This window comes from Oncorhynchus keta, chromosome 36, assembly GCF_023373465.1.
Source record: "Oncorhynchus keta strain PuntledgeMale-10-30-2019 chromosome 36, Oket_V2, whole genome shotgun sequence".
NCBI lineage: Eukaryota > Metazoa > Chordata > Actinopteri > Salmoniformes > Salmonidae > Oncorhynchus > Oncorhynchus keta.
Genome location: NC_068456.1, coordinates 12183620 through 12207281, shown reverse-complemented (window position 1 = coordinate 12207281; position 23662 = coordinate 12183620). Strand labels below are relative to the sequence as shown.

The 23662-nt window shown below is 39.8% G+C and overlaps 1 protein-coding gene across 1 annotated transcript; it reads right to left on the bottom strand.

Moving 5' to 3' along the window:
- Positions 1–378: 378 nt before the first annotated feature.
- Positions 379–23272, bottom strand: LOC118369649 (pituitary homeobox 3). Its single transcript, XM_035754202.2, has 4 exons — positions 23010–23272; positions 8653–8779; positions 3324–3529; positions 379–1385 (listed from the first exon to the last, which is right to left on the bottom strand). The coding sequence occupies exons 2-4, from the start codon at positions 8759–8761 to the stop codon at positions 819–821; spliced, it is 882 nt and encodes a 293-aa protein (XP_035610095.1). The 5' UTR covers positions 8762–8779; positions 23010–23272; the 3' UTR covers positions 379–818.
- Between the last annotated feature and the right edge of the window lie 390 nt (positions 23273–23662).

Genomic DNA, 23662 nt, shown 5'->3' with positions numbered 1-23662 from the left:
CTCTTACATACATTTTTACAGTCATGAACTCCTTTTTATAACACCACACAAATCTATATATTCAATGGCTTTTTTAGACTTTTCTTTAAAAATGTTCTGATTTTGGATATTATTTCTTCTGTTTGAGACTACGTTGTGCTAGCTCCTCTCTCCTTTCTGTTCTGACCTTTGACGCCTGATCTTCTGGGGATTGGAATTCATGACAAAATTACAATTCCTAAAGGAGGTACTCATAGTACATCAACCTAGGGTCTGCTCTTCAAGAACATGCTTTTCTCATCTCCAAAGTACTACGTTTCATGGATAGTTTTGTCACATACAAAACAAAAAAAGTCCATTATATACATCCTCATATTGGAACCACAGGTCATTTTCCGTGATGGTGGCAAGCGTCACAATGATTTCATGTTTGGCCAAGATGTTGACCACCAGTGCAGTAGAAGCATCCAGGTTTTCTTCATTTTAAATTCACTCGAGTCATGCAGTCCCAAAAAAATGATATTGGATTAAACTTAGAAATCCTTTTTGACAGTTGGTCGGTTCAGCGACAAAGTCTCAGCGTATTTGAGAGAGTTCTTTGAAGCGTGGTGGTCCATCAGGGATTTTCTTCTAACTGTTAAAGCTTATTCCTGTTGTGTAGCATCAGTTAGACAAACAGCGTCTTGTTAACTAGTCCATGGTGATGACGATGTGTGCAGTTAACTCTGATTCACTGATGGAGCATAGCAGGGACCGGGAGGAGGAGAGGGAGAGGGGGGCAGTGGGTCTGAGAGGTTGGGGGGGTACAGGGCAGGCTGGGTGGGAGTGGGTACATGTCTTCATACCGGCCGGTCCACTGCATACTGGCAAGGGCTTAGGTTGGAGACTGTGTTTTGCACGGCTGGGTAAGCAAAGTTGGCGTGCTGCTTGGCCTTCAGTCGGAGGCTGGCCAGGCTGGAGTTGCAGGTGTCTCTGTACATGTACGGACTTGCGGTGGAGGCATAAGGGCAGGTGGCGGCGGTGACCGCCACCGAGTTCAGCGTGGAGCTATTGAGGTTGCCCAGGTTGCCCAGGTTGTTGAGGCCCGAGCCGGGCACCCCGGCCACCGCCGAGGGCACCATGGAGGAGGCCATGTTCATGGAGGGGATAGAGCTGGGGGAGGAGAACATGGGCTGGGAGGACAAGGGGCTTACATTCATGGAGTTGAAGAAGGGGAAGCTCTTGGCTGACAGTGGACTGCTGGCCAGACTCTTGGTGGCCCAGTTGTTGTATGAGTAGCCAGAGTACATGTCATCATAGGGCTGCATTAGTCCATTGAACTGGGCACCAAAGCCGTTTTTACACAGCTCAGCCTGTTGGTTCCTCTCCCTCTTCCTCCATTTGGCACGGCGGTTCTTAAACCATACCTGAGGGAGAAGGAAAGAAAAGGGAAAAAATGAAAATAGATATGGGCTTTTCTTTTCAGCCTAATCTGAGGTGGTAAAAATTGTTCTGAAACACAATAACATTTTGGTTTGCAATGGCTGACACTATGATTTCTTTCAAATAGTTTAGGCAAGATTCAGTATACTGTAGCTGCAGACTTTTTAAAAGAAAGAATCATCTGGGAAACTAAGTTGAAGTGTATAATCAAACAGTCATATTAGCCATGGTTTATTAAAACAAATTATTCACTTATTTGAATTATGAGCTCCCAGTGAAAGAAATGTCAAGCTGGAGCGGTCTTCACATTTTGTAATTTTAAGGTCCTATTTTTGGAGGGTATAAAACGGATTAAAGTTTTAATGGCAAATCTAAAATGAAGGTACTTAATTCAGTTCCCAATTGGGGAAATATGAATTTGTCCCTGCGCGTTCATTTTGTGGTTGAACTTTCTCTTTATTCTCATAAAGACTTCAAAACTAATTGAGAAGCAAAATACCTTTATTATAAGAATCCAATACAAAAATGATATAAACGGACTGTGTAAAGTTAAAAATCTAATTGTATTAATCAAAATAATATTATTCACATTTGAGTTATTCTAATAAAAATTATTAAAAAGCTACCAACACTTCTGTGGCTAACTCCTCTCCCTCCCTTCCTCATCGAATACTGCTGTGCCAGGGATACAGTATCTAATCCAAACCCTTAGTCTGTGTCTGCCAGCCGGGAGAACAGGCATCTGTTGTGATAGTAATAGAATGCTCTGGACTATTGAATGTGTTGGCACAGTGTATATAGCAGTGAGTCTTCCATGGCACCCATTGACAGTAGGGGAAGTCCCGCTGTGGAGGAAGATTTCTCTCTCCTTTAAACATGACTCTGGGGAAATGTTGTTTAGGTGTTCATGGAAACATCTGAAAGTCAAATGGTTGGATGGGGGTTGTGGCAAACCTTACCTCACTTCCCTAAAACTGTCAAATGACTGACATGATCAGACACTCGCTGTAACCTAAGTACCCACGTTCATTGCTTACGACTCTGCTAAAATCTATTTATCAGAATTCGGACAAACTCTGACATATTTCATATTATACATTTAATTTTATAATACTGTGTTGGTTTAATTTAGTCTGAGCTGTATTGATATTATTAGAATCCAGTCTCCTTGGACTCAGGACTCTCTGTACTGTAAATATACATGTGCAGTAGCAATTAGAGTTTTATTAAGCACATTGTATGCAGCTATGTACTGTACATACATATTTGTAGGCAAGGAAGTAGCCCGCATGGATATAGAGGGAGAGCAAGTGGTTTGTTATTCAAACATTTATTACAAACGCATTCTGTGTTAAATACAATAAATCAAGATGACAGGAGAAGTATTCTGTATATGCAGGGGGAATCTGTGTCCATGTGGGATTAGCAGGGAACTAGTGGGGTCCTGCTAGACATTAGGACGTGTGTGGTCTGTTGTTCTTTCAAAATAACAACCAAGACTGTGTGCTATGTGACCTTTAATCTAGCCAACATGAATTTGATCCATTACTAGGCAGGAAGGCAACGATTGTATTGTCATCCATCAAAATGTGAGCCCACCTGCTCCATACTGGTGGTGACCAAACCTCTGGGCTTGAGGGAACATTTCAGGGTCAGGAGCAGATCGACACACTTCTGACCTTTGTGACATGTGAAGCCTAGTTTTAGGTTGTTGAAGTCAAATTGCAAAATATTTAAATCTCTGCTTAGTTAGGTAAATTTGTCATCTTTTAGATATGTACCCTCAGGTGCCTTTTACCTTCCGAATTATGTTGAAATTATATGTTGAGTCCCACAAATGTATTGTTGAATAACACCTAAACCCTAAGGAAAGTGGGTTTGGATTATTTCACTGGCTCAGTAGTGATTCTGTAGGGACTCACCCTAACTCGTGCCTCTGTGAGGTTGGTCCACACGGCAATCTCCTCCCGTGTGCTCATGTCGGGGTAGCGGTTCCTCTGAAAGGTGGCCTCCAGCTCCTGAAGCTGCTGGCTGGTGAAGTGGGTCCTCTGCCTGCGCTGCTTCTTCTTCAGAGAGCCGTCCTCTGCATTTGACTCGTCTGTCTGGTTCTGGTGGGACTTCTCTGTGTCTGGGAGGCAATAACATGGATCAGTAGTTATAATCAGAACAAAATGTGGGCCCAATACATAGCAAATCCTCATTTTGTATCGCATCCTAACTATCTACATTTGTTTACAATACTTCCAGACTTGCTCAAACATGTTATTGACAAATTGCATATTTCCATTCCCATCCAATATCAAGTATTTTGCACAAAAGCAGCAATCATCTCTCCAGAGTGAGGTGTCTTCCCATTAAAAAGTTATCACACTTTCCACTGTCCACTTTTATTTTAAATTAATTAATATAATGGACATTTTATCCCCCTGCTATTTGAAAAATAATGTGTTGACATATTTTCAAATAATATGGGAATTGTTTACAGTTTACACCTACTGTATTAGATTTGTGCAGTTCTGTTTGGAATATTTCAAGATTCATTGACTGTATGTATTCTCTTCTCAGAGTTGTCAAAAAACAGATCAATAATTTCAATTGGCCCTGAAACCCATCTGGCACTAACACCAGAACCAAACAGACATGTTTTGTCTGCCCGTGATCCTTTCTCTCTTCATCTGAGTTCCGCAATTTGAGGACCCCACAGAAAGAGTGAAATTAGTTGGCTAACTAATCCCAGGGATCAGGCTTTTGTTACCGGGCAGGTTTCGGACTGTTTGGCAAGGGTTTATCTCTCTGAGAGCAGTAAGAAATAATCAGCAGGGTTTAAAAGACTCTGCAGTGCCACTGGCAAAACCAATAGGACCAGACTTTTGCTGCTATCTACCAGTAAACTGACACTGGTTAAGCCATCACTTAGGCCAAAAACCATTGTCCATCCCATGTCACAATCCAGGAGAGAGGGCATATAGTATATATATGCCTTCTACTATACATTTGTACACCACCATCAATATTAGCCCATGTGCTATAGGTGTGTCTAGTGTAGCCAATTGATTTTTCTAAACTGGGTGGTTCGAGCCCTGAATGCTGATTGGCTGACAGCCGTGGTATATCAGACCGTATACCACAGGTATGACAAAACATGTATTTTTACTTATAGAATGTACGTGTGTGTGTGTGTGTGTGTTTGTCAAATATACCCTGCAGATTTTGGGACAGCAACTTATTGGGTCAGACTGCTAGTCAATCAGCCAGCCAATAAACAAACCAACCAACTAACAGTCAGTCCTTCTTAATGCCCACCACCACTTGCACAACTGATGAGATGTTTGAGAATGTCTGAAGCCTTGTGGATTTATCAATGCCAAGCACACTGCCAGACACAGTTGTTTGTCAATTCAATCTGAATTTAAAAGCGTAATCCCTTGGGCAGGCGAAAAGCACCAATGTAGCAGCATACTGTGTTATGCAAATGCATGCACACATGCTTTGAAATGCATGCATACATACCCACAAATGCTTGTGTATGACATATATTATAGGCTATTGCCTCTCTAGGCTTTGCATTATGCACTAAGGCCCCAGCAATCTGAGGCATATTCTAATCACTAGGAGTGTCCTTGAGAATTGAGAGGCTTTGTTTTGACTAACTATACATTTGTGAAAGAAATTTTAAAATTCCCAGCTACGTAATCAAAAATTGTCTGAATAAAATATGCCTATTGTAACCAAGCCTCTAGATCTATACTGTACAGTTACAGTATGTGTTTGTCATTTATAGAAGTTTAACTCATTTTGAAACTTCAGATGTCAGTGAGTGTGCTAATGCCCATGTGCCATTTGTCATTTAATAAGGTCTAATTTAATAAAAATCACCAATATGTATTACATTTCTGCATTTAATGGATACACAGGTTAGGGTTCTCATAATATGTATCCAGAAGGATACACATGGTTATTTGTTCAGTGCAAGCCTATATCTTTTTTATAAACTGGATTCTCATGACGGTGGACACCTGGATCTCAACTCTGAAATATTAAGGTGCCTTCAGAAAGAATTCACACCCCTTGACCTTTTTCCACATTTTGTTGTGTTACAAAATGGGGTTTGAATGGATTTAATTGTCATTTTTTGTCAACAACCTTCACAAAATACTCTGTAAAGTGAAAGTGGAAGAACAATTCTAACATTTGGAAAACATTAATGAAAAATGTAACCCTAATATATCTTGATTAGATAAGTATTCAACCTCCTGTGTCAATACATGTTAGTATCTCCTTTGGCAGATATTAGAGCTTTGAGTATTTCTGGGTAAATTTCTAAGAGCTTTCCACACCTGGATTGTGCAACATTTGCCCATTATTACTTTTCAAAATGATTCAATCCTCTGTCAAATTAGTTGTTGATCATTGCTAGCCATTTTCAAGTCTTGACATAGATTTTCAAGCTGATTTAAGTCCAAACTGTAACTAGGTCACTCAGAAACATTCAATGTTGTCTTGGTAAGCAATTTCAGTGTATATTTGGCCTTGTGTTTTAGGTTTTTGTCCTGCTGAAAGATGAATTTGTCTCCTAGTGTCTGTTGGAAAGCAGACTGAACCAGGTTTTCTTCTAGGACTTTGCCTGTTCTTAGCTCTATTCCATTTATTTTTTTATCAACAACAAAAAACTCCCAAGTCCTTCCTGATGAAAAGCATACCCATAACATGATGCAGCCACCACTATTCTTGAAAATATGGAGAGAGGTATTTAGTGATGTGTTGTGTTGGATTTGCCCCAAACATAACACTTTGCATTCAGGTCAAAAAGTTAATTGCTTTTCCAAATGGTCATTATTACTTTATTGCCTTGTTGCAAACAGGATGGATGTTTAGAAATTTTTTATTCTGTACATGCATTCTTATTTTCACTCTGTCAGTTAGGTTTTTAATTTTTATTTCTTATTTAACCTTTATTTTACTAGGCAAGTCCGTTAAGAACAAATTCTTATTTACGTCCGACCCCGACCAAACCCTAACCGGGACGACGCTGGGCCAATTGTGCGCCGCCCAATGGGACTATCAATCACGGCCAGTAGTGATACAGCCTGGAATCAATCCAGGGTCTGTAGTGATGCCTCTAGCACTGAGATGCCGTGCCTTAGACCGCTGCACCACTCGGGAGCCTATAGGTTAGCATTTTGGAGTAACTCCAATGTTGTTGAGCCATCCTCAGTTCTCTCTTATCACAGCCATTCAACTCTAACTGTTTTAAAGTCACCATTGGCCTCATGGTGAAATCCCTGAGCGGTTTCCTTCCTCTGCAGCAACTGATTTAAGAAGGACGCCTGTATCTTTGTAATGACTGGGTTTATTTATACACCATCAAAAGTGTAATAAATATCTTCACCATACTCAAAGGGATATTCAACATCTGATGTTTTTTCATTTCTACCCATTTACCAATAGGTGCCCTTCTTTTCGTGGCATTGGAAAACCTCCCTGGCCTTTGTGGTTGAATATGTGTTTGAAATTCACTGCTCAACTGAGGGATCTTACAGGAGAGCTGGTTGTCCCTACAGATGGATAGTACTTTTTATGTTAGTTCAGTTTCATTCACCTCTGAAAAACATTGTCTGTTTTTAATTGACATTCATATCAGTTTGTATTGTATGTCTCAAGTACAGAGATGAGGTAGTCATTAAAAAATCATGTTAAACACTATTATTGCACACAGTCTATACAACTTATGTGACTTGTTGAGCACATTTTTACTCCTTGCCATAACAAAGGGGTTGAATACTTATTGACTCAAGACGTTTAAGCTTTTCGTATTTTATTAATTTGTAAATATTTCTAAAAACATAATTCCACTTTGACATTAAGGGGTATTGTGTTTAGATCAGTGACTCAAAAATGTCATTTAATCCGATTTAAAATCAGGATGTAACACAACAACAAAAAACTGACACGGGATGTGAATACTTTCTGAAGATACTATAATATTATAGAGGTCCAGTTTACTTAAAAAAATATAGGCCTACACTGAACAAATAACCATGTATATCCTTCTGGATACATATTGAGAACCTGAACCCTAACCTGAAATGGACATTGAAAAACAAACTCATTGTTCAATTTTATTAACTAAGCCAATATCACAAGAAAGAACAATGAATGGTTTATTTGTCAATATCTCATTTCAACTAGATAAAACTTTTCTAGAATGAATATTCCATAGTCAGTGAACAATACAAGTAAGGTACAGTACATTCGACATATTGCCTCTTGATATTTGGCCTCCACACACCTCGTTATCTTGATGGTTTTAGTGCGTAATCCGTGGTTCATTTACAGTATATGCGGGTTCTCCTAAATCCCTGCACTCACTCAGGACCGTCCATTTCGGAGTAAGTTTACATTAGTCACACTAATGGAGTCTGTTGCAGACCCTGGATCCACAGAGATTTCATCTATTAGACCGCACGGGTATCACAAATATTAGCTTTTTCTCTCTGTCAAATGCCTAATTTGTTATAAATTGGCATGCAGGCGGTTGAAATGCAGAGGCAGATATTTAGCTTTCAAGCCTGAGCAATCGTAGTTGCTCGAGATATTATTTTATGTCTAGGCCTATGACATTCGGCTATATTCCGTTCATCACGCACAGATATGTTTTAGCTTGTTTTTTTAGGTTTCAATGGAGAGTTATTAATAGACCTACAGCATATCGGCGCTTAAAGACACGCACACGACAAAATACCAAAAAGCTCCGCCAAAGCGTAAGGGGTCCATGCCAAATGTTTACAATAACTTCCATTAAAGTCTATAGTCGCTGCAGTTAATAACTCTTGCTTTATAAAAGCCAAACGAGAAGAATAAACTTGCAACTTTGGTTCATTAAAGAAAATAACAATTATATAATGTGAATCATAGGAATATGCGCTATAGGTCTACAAAATAATAGCAAGCCAATTAATATTATGGTTGAATTGATATCCACACAATCACGCACATTAAAGGCGACAATGAATAGCCTAATAGCTATTGCAAGCTAGAAATTCGTCCTGATATTATTATGATTATGATTATTATTATTATAGCTTATTAGGACATTATAATTCCCATTATTATTATCAAATTATTCGATTGGTTTAGACCCACAGGCATTAACATATATGCCTATTCTTCATCCAATGTCAGTCTGAGGAGTATTTATCGGTCAAACACTCCTGTGGACAAAGCATTTGCAAGGTAAACGTGGAAACCGACCACTGTTGTCTTGGCCTTTGCATCCCTGATCATGTTGAGGCGTTCCAGAGTCTGAAAGCGATAGCGCTGGGCTACGGGCTTCACTGTCTGTCAGAAGGTTAAAATCCATAACCTCGGCCGCCAGGCTCTGCAAAAGGAAGGCAATACATTTCAGTATTAGTCAATATGGCAAAATAATACAAGTATCCTCATAAGTGTAGACCTCCAACCGAATTGGCATGACAAATAAATAACAACAATAGAAAACAACATCAGAAAGATCAACTAATGACAACAATAATTATGTTAATAATAATTTAATAATAAGCCTGGATATGTAATATAAGAAATAGCAGTTCTGACATTTCCATATCAACACAAATTAACGAGTGAATCTGCTGTCTATGAATTTCACAATTCTCTTAACTTTTTAAAATGTGACAAACTGTTAGTGCTAATGATAGGCTATAGGCCTACTGAGCAGGCTTTATAATATTCTCATATTTTGATAACATTCAGGTTGCTGATTGACTTTATTTATATTTTGTTTTATTTATTTAACCTTTATCGAATTAAGGACATGAAACGGTCCATCTGTGACATAACTATTTGATTAAATGTAGGCCTGTATTCCGTGGTAATTACTACGAATGTGTTCTGTTAGTTCTATTTTTGTTCCTTTGCAGTTATGTAGTTAAAATATATGGTGACCGTTCAGACCTAAATAGCAACCTCGTGAGGGAGACTGATACGTAATAGAGCCTAAAATAACAGGTCGTTTATTTATACAAGCGCAGTTAACACCTTGAAGATATGGGGACACAATCACTCCCTCAAAGCTTCTTGAGATTTATGATGTCGTGGCTGGGTTTAACGACGGGGTAGGTTCCAATCCACTTAGCCGCCTCTCAACTCGTTTATGGGCACTCCCAAAATGGGAGCTGCACCTAACGTGCATGGTTCATACCAAATCAAATAAAATGTTCAAAACAAATTGTATTTGTGAAATGGGCCGAATACAACATTTGAATACTTTACCGTGAAATGCTTACTTATTTCCCAACAATGCAGAATGAAAAAGTAAGAAAAATTAACAAAAGAAAAAAAGAAATAGTAAGACAATACAATTACAATAATGAGGCAATCTATGTATAACCAATACAGGTGCCTAGTCAATGTGCAGGGGTATGAGGTAGATGAGGTAATTGAGGTAGCTGAGGTAATTGAGATAGTGTGTACATGTAGGTAGGGATAAAAGAGTCTAGGCAATAAGGTAGATAATAAACAGAGTAGCAGCAGCATATGTGAAGGGTGTGTGTGTGTGACATCAATATATATGTGTGTGTGGGCATATGTAGTGTGTGTGTGTGTGTGTGTGTGTGTGTGTGTGTGTGTGTGTGTGTGTGACATCAATATATATGTGTGTGTGGGCATATGTAGTGTGTGTGTGTGTGTGTGTGTGTGTGTGTGTGTGTGTGTGTGTGTGTGTGTGTGTGTGTGTGTGTGTGTGTGTGTGTGTGTGTGTGTGTTGGCGTGACAGTGTAGTACAGTATGTGTGAGTGACTAGAGTCCAGTGAGTGTGCACAGGGGTAAATGCAAATAGTCTAGGTAGCGATTTGATTAACTGCTGAGCTGTTTTACGGCTTGGTATTAGAAGCTGTTCAGGAGCCTTTTGGTCCCATACTTGGTGCTCCAGTACTGCTTGCCATGTGGTCGCGAGAGAACAGTCTATAACTTGGGAGGGTGGAGTCTTTAACAATTCTTAGGGCCTTCCTCTGACACCGCCTGGTATAGAGGTCCTGTATGGCAGGGAGATCGGCCCGAGTGATGAACTGGACTCACTACCCTCTGTTTCGCCTTGCGGTCAGATTCCAGGCATTTGCCATTCCAAGAAGTGATGCAGCCAGTCAAGAAACTCTCAATGGTGCAGTTGTAGAACTTTCTGAGGATCTGAGGGCCCATGCCAAATCTTTTCGGCGCATCGATTTGAGTGTGTCAAGAACTGCAACGCTGCTGGGTTTTTCATGCTCAACCATTTCCCATGTGTATCAAGAATGGTCCACCACCCAAAGAGTATATACAGTTGAAGTCGGAAGTTTACATACCCTTAGGTTGGAGTCATTAAAACTCGTTTTTCAACCACTCCACAAATTTCTTGTTAAGAAACTATAGTTTTTGCAAGTCGGTTAGGACATCTACTTTGTTTATGACACAAGTAATTATTCCAACAATTGTTTACAGACAGATTATTTCACTTATAATTAACTGTATCACAATTCCAGTGGGTCAGAAGTTTACATACACGAAGTTGACTGTACCTTTAAACAGCTTGGAAAATTCCAGAAAATTATGTCATGGCTTTAGAAGCTTCTGATAGGCTAATTGATGTCATTTGAGTCAGTTGGAGGTGTACCTGTGGATGTATTTCAAGGCCTACCTTCAAACTCAGCGGCTCTTTGCTTGACATCATGGGAAAATCAAAAGAAATCAGCCAAGAACTCCAAAAAAATATTGTAGACCTCCACAAGTCTGGTTCATCCTTGGGAGCAATTTCCAAATGTCTGAAGGTACCACGTTCATCTGTGCAAACAATAGTATGCAACTATAAACACCATGGGTCCACGCAGCCGCCATACCGCTCAGAAAGGAGACGCGTTCTGTCTCCTAGAGATGAACGTACTTTGGTACGAAAAGTGCAAATCAATCCCAGAATATCGACATAATCTGAAAGGCAACTCAGCAAGGAACAAGACACTGCTCCAAAACCACCATAAAAAAGCCAGACTACGGTTTGCAACTGCACATGGGGACAAAGATCAGGTCTGATGAAACAAAAATAGAACTGTTTGGCCATAATGACAGTCGTTATGCTTCGAGGAACAAGGGGGAGGCTTGCAAACCAAAGAACACCATCTCAACCATGAAGAACGGAGGTGGCAGCATCATGTTGTGGGGGTGATTTGCTGCAGGAGGGACTGGTGCACTTCACAAAATAGATGGCATCATGAGGATGGAAAATTATGTGGATATATTGAAGCAACACCTCAAGACATCAGTCAGGAAGTTTAAGCTTGGTCGCAAATGGGTCTTCCAAATGGACAATGACCCCAAGCATACTTCCAAAGTTGTGGCAAAATGGCTTAAGGACAACAAAGTCAAGGTATTGGAGAGGCCATTGCAAAGCCTTGACCTCAATCTCATTGAAAATTTGTTGGCAGAACTGAAAAAGCGTGCGCAAGCAAGGCCTACAATCCTGACTCAGTTACAGTTAGGAGGAATGGGCCAAAATTCACCCAAATTATTGTGGGAAGCTTGTGGAAGGCTACCAGAAACGTTTGACCCAAGTTAAACAATTTAAAGGCAATGCTACCAAATATGAATTGAGTGTATATAAACTTCTCACCCACTGGGAATGTGATGAAATAAATAAAAGCTGAAATAAATCATTCTCTCTACTATTATTCTGATATTTCACATTCTTAAAATAAAGTGGTGATCCTAACTGACCCAAGACAGGGAATTTTACTAGGATTAAAATGTCAGGAATTGTGATAAACTGAGTTTTTCAGTAGTCAGACCCTTAAGTCATTACTTTGTTGAAGCACCTTTGGCAGCAGTTACAGCCTTGAATCTTCTAGGGTATGATGCTGCAAGCTTGGCACACCTGTATTTGGGGAGTTTCCCCCATTCCTCCAGACGTGACGCTTGGCATTCAGGCCAAATAGTTCAATCTTGGTTTCATCAGACCAGAGAATCTTGTTTCTCATGGTCTGAGGGTCCTTTAGGTGCCTTTTGGCAAACTCCAAGCGGGCTCTCATGTGCCTTTTACTGGAGAGTGGCTTCTGTCTAGCCACTCTACCATAAAGACCTGATTGGTGCAGTGATGCAGAGATGGTTGTCCTTCTGGAAGGTTCTCTCAACTCCACAAAGGAACTCTGGAGCTCTGTCAGAGTGACTGTCTGGTTCTTGGTCACCTCCCTGACCAAGGCCCTTCTCCCCCGATTGCTCAATTTGGCATAATTCAAGAATTATGAAGACCACTGTGTTCTTGGAGACCTTCAATGCTGCAGACATTTTTTGGTACCCTTCTCCAGATCTGTGCCTTGACACAATCTTGTCTCAGAGCTCTATGGACAATTCCTTATACCTCATGGCTTGGTTTTTGCTCTGACATGCACTGTCAACTGTGGGACCTTAAATAGACAGGAGTGTGCCTTTCCAAATCATGTCCAATCAATTGAATTTACCACAGATGGACTCCAATCAATTTGTAGAAACATGTCCAGAATGACATGAAACAGGATGCACCTGAGCTCAATTGAGTCTAATAGCAAATGGTCTAAATACTTATGTAAATGTCTAAAAAACTTGTTTCTCTTGTTCAATATTGGGTATTGGGTGTAGATTGATGAGTAAAACTATCTATTTAATCCATTTTAGAATAAGGATGTAAAGTAACAAAATGTGGAAAAGAGTATGTGGACACCTGTTCGTCGAACATCTCATTCCAAAATCATGGGAATTAATATGGAGTTGGTCCCCCCTTTGCAGCTAGAACAGCCTCCATTCTTCTGGGAAGGCTATCCATGTTAAAACATTGCTTATGTGACTTGCATCCCATCAGTGCATTGGTGAGGTCGGGCACTGATGTTGGGCGATTAGGCCTGGCTCGCAGTCTGTTTTCCAATTCATTCCAAAGTTGTCCAATGAGGTTGAGGTCATGGCTCTGTGCAGTCCAGCCAAGCTCTTCCAGACCGATCTCAACAAACCATTTGTGTATGGACCTTGCTTTGGGCACAGGGGAATTGTCATGCTGAAACAGGAAAGGGCCTTTCTCAAACTGCTGCCACAAAGTTGGAAGCACAGAATTGTCTAGAATGTCATTGAATGCTGTAGTGTTAAGATTTTCCTTCACTGGAACTAAGGGGCCTAGCCTGAACAATGAAAAACAGCCCCAGACCATTATTCCTTCTCCACCAAACTTTACAGTTGTCACTAGGCTTTCGGGCAGGTAGCGTTCTCCTGGCATTCGCCGAACCCAGATTCGTCCGTCGGACTGCCAGATGGTGAAGCATGATTCATCACTCCAGAGAAGGTGTTTCCACTGCTCCAGAGTCTAATGGAGGCTAACTTTACAGCACTCCAGTCGACGCTTGGCATTGCGTATGGTGATCTTAGGCTTGTGTGTGGCAGCTCGGCCACGAAAACCCATTTTATGAAGCTCCCAACAAACAGTTATTGTGCAGACGTTGCTTCAAGAGGCAGTTTGGAACTTGGTAGTGAGTGTTGCAACCGAGGAGAGACGATTTTTATGCTCTACGCGCTTCAGCACTCGGTGGTCCCATTCTGTGAGCTTGTGTGGCCTACCACTTCGTCCTAGACATTTCTACTTTACAATAACAGCACTTGCTGTTGACTGGGGCAGCTCTAGCAGGGCAGAAATTTGACGAACTGACAATTTGAAAAGGTGGCATCCTATTACAGTGCCAAGTTGAAAGTCACTGAGCTCTTCAGTAAGGCCATTCTACTGCCAATGTTTGTCTACGGAGATTGCATGGCTGTGTGCTCAATTTTATGTGGTTGATATAGCCAAATTTGAAGGGTTGTCCACATTGTAGAATACTATGAAATAATAAATATGGAATCATGTAGTAACCAGTAAAGTGTTAAACAAATCAAAATATATTTTATGTTTGAGATTCTTCAAAGTAGCCACCCTTTGCGTTGATGACAGCTTTGCACACTCTTGGCAGTCTCTCAACCAAATTCATGACCTAGTCACATGCAATGCATTTAAATTAATAGGTGTGCCTTGTTAAAAGTTAATTTGTGGTATTTCTTTCCTTAATGCATTTGAGCCAATCAGTTGTAATGTGACAAGGTAGGGTGGTATAAGATAGCCCTATTTGGTAAAAGACCAAGTCCATATTATGACAAGAACAGCTTAAATAAGCAAAGAGAAATGACATTCCATCATTACTTTAAGACATGAAGGTCAGTCAATCCGGTCATGAGGACCGCCACTGGAAAGGAAGACCCAGAGTTACCTCTGCTACAGAGGATACGTTCATTAGAGTTAACTGCACCTCAGACTCTGTAAATGCTTCACAGAGTTCAAGTAACAGACAACTTAACATCAGCTGTTCAGAGGAGACTGCGTAAATCAGGCCTTCATTGCTGCAGAGAAACTACTACTAAGGGACACAAATAAGAAGAGGAGACTTGCTTGGGCCAAGAAACACGAGCAATGGACATTAGACTGGTGGAAATTTGTCCTTTGGTCTGATGAGTCCAAATGTGTGATTTTTGGTTCCAACCGCTGTGTCTTTGCAGAGTAGGTGAACAGATGATCTCCGCATGTATGGTTCCCACCGTGAAGCATGGAGGAGGTGGTGTGATGGTGTGGGGGTGCTTTGCTGGTGACACTGTCTGGGATGTATTTTTCAATTCAAGGCACACTTAACCAGTATGGATACCACAGTATTCTGCAGCGATACACCATCCCATCTGGTTTGTGCTTAGTTGGACTATCATTTGTTTTTCAACAGGACAATGACCCAACACAGCTCCAGGCTGTGTACGAGCTATTTGACCAAGAAGGAGAGGGATGGAGTGCTGCATCAGATGACCTGGCCTCCACAATCACCAGACCTCAACCCAATTGAGATGGTTTGGGATGAGTTGGATCGCAGAGTGAAGGAAAAGCAGCCAACAAGTGGTCAGCATATGTGGGAACTCCTTCAAGAGTGTTGGAAAAGCATTACAGGTGAAGCTGGTAGAGCCAATGCCAAGATTGTACAAATCTTTCATCAAGGCAAAGGTTGGTTACTATGAAGGATCTCAACAACAACAACAAAAAAGAGATTACTACATGATTCCATATGTGTTATTTCATAGTTTTGATGTCTTCAATGTTATTCTACAATGTAGAAAATAGTAAAAATAAAGAAATACCCTTGAATGAGTAGTTGTGTCCAAACTTTTGACTGGTACTGTATATATATATATATATATATACAATGGGGCAAAAAAAGTATTTAGTCAGCCACCAATTGTGCAAGTTCTCCCACTTAAAAAGATGAGAGAGTCCTGTAATTTTCATCATAGGTATACTTCAACTATGACAGAAAAAATGAGAAAAAACATCCAGAAAATCACATTGTAGGATTTTTAATGAATTTATTTGCAAATTATGGTGGAAAATAAGTATTTGGTCACCTACAAACAAGCAAGATTTCTGGCTCTCACAGACCTGTAACTTCTTCTTTAAGAGGCTCCTCTGCCCTCCACTCGTTACCTGTATTAATGGCACCTGTTTGAACTTGTTATCAGTATAAAAGACACCTGTGTCCACAACCTCAAACAGTCACACTCCAAACTCCACTATGGCCAACACCAAAGAGCTGTCAAAGGACACCAGAAACAGAATTGTAGACCTGCACCAGGCTGGGAAGACTGAATCTGCAATAGGTAAGCAGCTTGGTTTGAAGAAATCAACTGTGGGAGCAATTATTAGGAAATGGAAGACATACAAGACCACTGATAATCTCCCTCGATCTGGGGCTCCACGCAAGATCTCACCCCGTGGGGTCAAAATGATCACAAGAACAGTGAGCAAAAATCCCAGAACCGGGGGACCTAGTGAATGACCTGCAGAAAGCTGGGACCAAAGTAAAAAGCCTACCATCAGTAACACACTACGCCGCCAGGGACTCAAATCCTGCAGTGCCAGATGTGTCCCCCTGCTTAAGCCAGTACATGTCCAGGCCCGTCTGAAGTTTGCTAGAGAGCATTTGGATGATCCAGAAGAAGATTGGGAGAATGTCATATGGTCAGATGAAACCAAAATATAACTTTTTGGTAAAAACTCAACTCGTCGTGTTTGGAGGACAAAGAATGCTGCGTTGCATCCAAAGAACACCATACCTACTGTGAAGCACGGGGGTGGAAACATCATGCTTTGGGGCTGTTTTTCTGCAAAGGTACCAGGACGACTGATCCGTGTAAAGGAAAGAATGAATGGGGCCATGTATCGTGAGATTTTGAGTGAAAACCTCTTTCCATCAGCAAGGGCATTGAAGATGAAACGCGGCTGGGTCTTTCAGCATGACAATGATCCCAAACACATCGCCCGGGCAACGAAGGAGTGGCTTCGTAAGAAGCATTTCAAAGTCCTGGAGTGGCCTAGCCAGTCTCCAGATCTCAACCCCATAGAAAATCTTTGGAGGGAGTTGAAAGTCTGTGTTGCCTAGCAACAGCCCCAAAACATCACTGCTCTAGAGGAGATCTGAATGGAGGAATGGGCCAAAATACCAGCAACAGTATGTGAAAACCTTGTGAAGACTTACAGAAAACGTTTGACCTCTGTCTTTGCTAACAAAGGGTATATAACAAAGTATTGAGATAAACTTTTGTTATTGATCAAATACTTATTTTCCACAATAATTTGCAAATAAATTCATTAAAAAATCCTACAATGTGATTTTCTGGATTTTTTTTCTCATTTTGTCTGTCATAGTTGAAGTGTACCTATGATGAAAATTACAGGCCTCTCTCATCGTTTTAAGTGGGAGAACTTGCACAATTGGTGGCTGACTAAATACTTTTTTTGCCCCACTGTATATATATATTCATTATAACAGCTGTATAATTGGTCTTTGCCTTGTACCAAAATTATTGAGGTAACACTGCCATAAGTGCCATAAGGGACTATGTGAGTGTATGTGTTTAAATCAAAATTTTCATGCAAATCTCTGTCACTCTATAAGCCCCTCTGTGGCTGTGGACCATTTCACTCCTCTGGTGTGTCTCTGTGAACTATGATGCGAACGAGTCACATGGTGGCCCATAGTGGCATAACATTGAATCTCACTCACTTGAGCTGAATACTTACTGGGGAGACTTGCTATTATATGTAGTAGACATTTCCCAGTCATTTTCATTCAAGTACTCTACTGGTTAGGGGCTCTGATCTGATCAACCAACTTGCTGACCATCATCATTTGCAGACTAACTTGATGGAGAGCTCGTTGTCAGTTTGAAAGGTAAACTCAATAAGTCCTCAACCTGAGCCACCACATCAAGCAAACACTGTCTGTACTCCCGTTTCCCCTTCTTTTCATTTCTTCAGAACATTCCTGACAGCCCTCTGCTCATCGATGTGAATGCCTCTGCCCTTGACATCTCAGGAGAAGGCCTACATGATGAAACCTCATCTCCATGCAGATAAGCCTAACAAAAATATTTGTATTCCACTTCAAAAGTTTAAAGAACTGCACGGATAAAACTAAGTGTTTTATGATATGTCGTGTTGGTCGAGACTTTAAGATTGGAATTCACCGTGACAGAAAAAGAAAGTGAGTCCAACAAAAAATATACACTTACAATCCCTTCTGTTCAAGCATGTTTAAAGTTGCCATGCATCATGATTTTTGAAGTTAGAAATGACAATCAAATTATTTTCAAAAGTACCGGTTGGATATCAAATATAAAACTTGATGTTGTTTGGTACAAGTAGACAATGATAAATACATACTTATGCCAATGCAGTTCTCTCCTCAATTTGTCAGAATCTTTATTCCCATGTGTATTATACTCAAACTATTACACCATCACCCTTAGACTCCCACATGACATCCATGACTTATAAATGTAACACTGCAGGAAAGCGTTTGGAAGAGTAATGACCAGGTAAGCCCATATCCAATCACAGTGAGGGAAACTGGGAGACACAGGAGGCAGTGTTGTGATCATGTCCGTATTGCTCGAATACAGGTTAGAATGATGCATGTGAAAAGTGCCGTGCAAAAGCTGATAAATAGATGTTTATCCTTCACAAAGTATAAAGCATTTAGGAATATATTATTCTGTGGTGTTAGTATCTTTCCCAGTGGCGTTGTTCAGCCCCTGAAGGAGAGAAGGGAGATGGAGGATAAGGTCAATTCTCACAGAGAGATTGCTTTCCAAAATGTACTGCTTCTGTGTTGAGGCTAGCTATATTGCTAATGAGGTTCTGATATGGTTTTGTGGGCTAAAGTTGACTTGCAGGTCTAATGGTATTTCAGTTGATTGTACTTTACAACCAGTCTAAAATGATATAAAAGTTTATGCTGAAATCAATACAATTACTTGTCAAAGGTAAGTAATCAAATATATTTCTTGCTTTTGATTCTCTATTGTGTAAGCTTGTTGAAATTAAATCTAAAGTTGTTGAAATCAAAAGTCAATATGTGCCTTATAGGACATATCTGTTTTGTCTACAATAAAGTCCTAAACTGAAAAATAACCCAGTCTGATTGCAAAGCAACCCATAGCAAAACTCAGAGAATAGTGGCATGACAGAGAGCAACAGGTGCTGTCCTTTGCTTTGTGTGTAGGTCTATGCCACCAGAGAATAACAGTATTTTGGTCAGAAATATGAATATGACACAGTCAGACACATATCCACTTTGACAGTGATGTATGGGACCGTGTCAAAGCAGTGCTGAGAGAGGCTGGGATGTTTGGCAGGGAGTGCGGTAACGCTCACCCGTCATTTTGCCTAGAACAAGGTGTCAGTGTCCCCTTCAGAGCCGCGACATTATTATATTTCATATTCCAAATCAAGTCCCTTCCCTAGAATTAGATAAGGCCAACAACCCACCATGGGTCTAACAAGGACACATTGATAAAATGGACCCTATGCTTTTATGAATTTCAAGAGACACGGAATGGAATGTCCCGAGTTCACCCCAGATTTGCAATAATGTTGTGTTATTTAGTGCATGTGCATTCATATTATAAAGGTTATCCTTAGTCATAACATAATGACTATAGGTGCAATGTCCTATATGTTTACAGGGTATGTTATGATGATGACTTAATTAATTACCAATTCATTTCGTTCATTGTTATCTGCTGATATTTGACAACATCCGTCACAATATCAATCAATTGCTTCCCCTAACATCTCTGAAAATGTAACATTTTCCCCATGGTGGCCCCTTTCATTTATCATAGAAATGTGCATAAATGTGTAGGCCTACAGTTGAGAATGTATCCTTTCCTAAAAGTTCAATCAGAGATGCCTGATTATGTTGTCAAAAGGCATGCACTCTATTTCAACCCATGAATGACTCATAATTAAGACATATCGTATATAACCAATTGTTCACCCCATTGAAATAAGTGAAGTCAATCTAGTCACTAAATGTGTACAATGGTAATAATACATGTATTATAATAGGAATAATTACTACAAATCATGATACTATTCATAGTCAGATTATAAATCATTATTTTTTTCTTGTTCAATAGTCTACAAAAAGGCCTACTTATGTTGATAAAGCTGTTGGCTATACCAGATACTTGATCGTAACCTGACATGCTGAAATGTTACAGGCAAATTGTTTGTCTGACAAACATAACCCATAGCGATTGACTGTGTAACCTTGGTAGTTCAACAACTTTATTAGAATTACTGTGATGTTTTCTAAGGACTTGCTCTCGTGCTCGTGCGCCATGCATTGTTAAATTGGGAGCAGTGTACCACCACTCTCACCATCCACATTCAAACTCTGGGTCCCTCTGTTTTCTGTCTCCACAATGCGCGTTAAGAGCATAACACATTGCTGTAAGCACAGATGGAAGTGCACGTTCACTCATATGAACTGAATGAAGTTGAACTCGTGTTCAACTCTTCTGCGCAAATCAACATAAGTAGGAGTTGATGCGAGATGGGGTCTCTAGTTTGCACAAGCAGAGCGCTTTGCATAAGCAGTAGCCTATACGAAATCGGTCTCATTAAAATATACATCTGATAATAAAAAAAATGGAAGCAGAAATCCTCTCATTTTTCAGGAGATTGCTGGTTCCATCTGTTGTTACGGCAGAGGCAGACTGCTTACATTTCCACGGACTTGTGCATTAGCCTTGGAATTATTCATAAACGCGTTGAGAATTAATTCCTTGGATTAAGACTTGATTAAGATGTGTGTCACTTTGCTGTCTGAGAACATATTAAGGGCCTTCTCGAGGAGGCGGCAGATGGAATTTCGGCCCAATGTTTGTAGATGTTAATTTCTCCCCTCCTCACATTCATTTGCATATTACTGGGAGTGGCAAAGCCTGAACTCGCATTTCTCAATTTCAAGTTATTTTCGGAGCAATTCATTCGATGTTATCAAGTCCATTTTATTATTATTATCATTATTAGGCTATTAAATGTTGTATTTATCAGAACATTTTAAACATGCGCATATATGTTTTATTACAGGGTATTTGCCACTGAAATTACTGAGCTGGTAGGCCATGTGAATAACTTTATAGCTTTGTCTGGACGTTCAGATTCACAATAAATTGTTCAATTAATAAACAGAAAGCAATCTGAAATAGGAGCAATTAAAAATATAAATTGTCCTATATCTACATTTTGAGTGAAATGTATAATGCTAAATCTAGAGGTAGCTTACAAGTAGTCTACTATACAAGGACAATTCGACAATATCAACATTTAATAATGGGCCTATAAGAAATAACTGTTAGGCTAATTGTCATAGCTTGATGGCTGAGGCTCATAGCATGATCACATTTTACATTATCAAAATTATAATGACCGAGAATCATAGGTTATTTGGAAGACAATGTTGCTCCCTAAATTATAGGCCTATCCCTTGTCTCATTTTAATTCGACATTATCCCATGATTTGACGTTGAATTAACATAATAGGCTACGCCAAAATGTTTCGTTTCAACAACTCAGTGGTTTTAATTTCAAAACCGTGTGATTCCTTAGCCTAATACAAATATATGTTTTATAATACACAAATGATCACATCTAATATTATATTGATCTTTAACTTTACATGTGATGTGGAACACGTGTCAGACTGAAAACTCCAAAATAACATGCAATAAAAAATGGCATGGCCTAAATAATCGATTCTTAATAAGTTATAATGGTTTGCCATTTGACCTCTTAAATTCGAAAAAAATTGATTGACACTTGTTGTTCAACGTTGTAGGATACTACTGAAATTATTTTTTTCTTATTCCCACAGAAGAAATATTAAAAAGCCAATTTATATACCACTTTTAAAATACCCCTGTATAGGCCTACCATACAGAATAGGCCAAGCTGTGTAAGACACGTTGCAATCAAATCAATTAAATCAATTATGATTGTCATTTAAATTTCTGCATGACATATATCTAAAGAATTGTTCAATTAGTGTAAACATATTAGGCTATAGTGTTAGAATTAAGTAGTATAGTTGAATTCGTAATAGCCTATATCCTTTTAAGGCCTATGTTTTCCATGACGAAAAATGCCACACATATGGATCCAGCAAAGGATTGTTAGCCTATATGAAACAATAGCAATGATTTATACTTAAATATATGCTTGAAAACAAACCATGTTCAGGGATGATTGAACGCACGCATGTTTGTATGGAGAGAGTTCCGAGGCTTAGACGAGAGGGTAGAGGGGGCGCAGCTCTGCCTTTCTTTCTGAGGTCTCTTGTCGCTCGGGAGCACCTGCCACCTATCAATTTCGGGTAGATCCCCAAAAATGTTTGACCTCTGAAATAGTCTCACAGAGAGCGCCCCCCATATACAAGACAAAATCATACTAGTTGCATTTCGAAAGAGTTTATAATTTGGACATACAATGGGAAAAACGTGTTAGCATGTATATCAATTCTGATATATTAAATGCTTGTAAACAAATATATTTATTTAGCTTTAGAAAGATGGAAACAGACTTATTTTTCAACTGAATTAAAGCAAATGTAGGTTTCACAAGACGAGCATATGCAAGGTTAAAAAACGTTTAGCCGTTTACCTACTAAGAAATCAATCAAGGCCAATATTAGAGATAATTTTAGATACATTGTGGTCTACACTTTCAGTGTTATTGTCAAGGTATACAGGCTAGGCCTAATAGATGCATGTTTCATTGAGATAACGTTTTGCATTATGGCTATGGTTATAGTAACAGAGTGCACTCTTATATGGAACCTAACTCTGAGTTTGTAGGGCCAGATGTGACACATCATCATCATCATTAATAATGAAGTAAACTTTTAACATGAGTCTATTTATTTTACCCTGGTGAATAAAAGTTTAACCACGCAGTTACCTAAATCATGTTAACGGACTTACCGAGTATCCTAAACATTTGGTCAATAACTTTAGAGTTATATGCTGGTAAAGTTTGAGTATGTGAGGTGGCAGTTTCAGACTAGCAACACTACTACAACAGTGTATAGGCTACGTTATTGATTGATAGTTCAAACAAGGGCAATCTACTCATTTGCTTGCCTAATGCACATGCTGTCATAACACACACAACCACGACATTTGGAGTTGTACTGGGAGACTATCCTACTTGCACTTACATGAAATCCCGGTCTGGTTAAATTAATCCCCCGAAAAGGCAAGCTTGGTGTGGGTTAATGGTTGTCCGAATGAGATGTTGCTGACATGAAGAAAGTTCCTCTGTTTGTAAAGTAAAAAATCGTCAGTTTCCCTCTTTCAATGCTGTCAGACATGAAGGCAGTCGAAGAGTGAAGGCTTGATCCCCATACAGCGGGGGACTGACTTTATGCTAAATATCTTGTGCGACAGGTCCACTACAGAAAGGACTGCCCACTTCACCGCTTTTACTTGCCCGGTACCAACTCCACAGTGCGCGCTCGGGCGCAAGCAACTCGCACACACACACATACGCACGCACATACCTCTCTCTCTCTCTCTCTCTCTCTCTCTCTCTCTCCCTCTCTATCTTGCAGCCATGCACTCTCACATGAATGCGACCTCTCCCCGCCACTTTTCTCTGTATTCTCGGTTTGCGTAGCTTTTCGCTTCGCTTTGTCCAGGTGATATCGAGCTGAGTCAAAGTAGCCAATTATTTGATTGTATTTCAATTTCATCATTACGACAAAAACGGATGGCGACAAAGTTTCTTTCTTGGATGTATCATTATTGATATATGAATAAGGCTATAACGTGACAGCTACGTGTAGGTTAAACAGGTATTGAGGGTTTTCAA

What these genes read in the sequence shown, in the direction of transcription:
- LOC118369649 (XM_035754202.2), bottom strand. Translation starts at nt 8,761, where the DNA reads ATGGATTTTAACCTTCTGACAGACAGTGAAGCCCGTAGCCCAGCGCTA. An exon ending in CAAAGGCCAAGACAACAGTG is followed by an intron (nt 3,530 to 8,652) that starts GTCGGTTTCCAC and finishes ATTGCCTCCCAG; the next exon opens with ACACAGAGAAGTCCCACCAG. An exon ending in TCACAGAGGCACGAGTTAGG is followed by an intron (nt 1,386 to 3,323) that starts GTGAGTCCCTAC and finishes CTTCTCCCTCAG; the next exon opens with GTATGGTTTAAGAACCGCCG.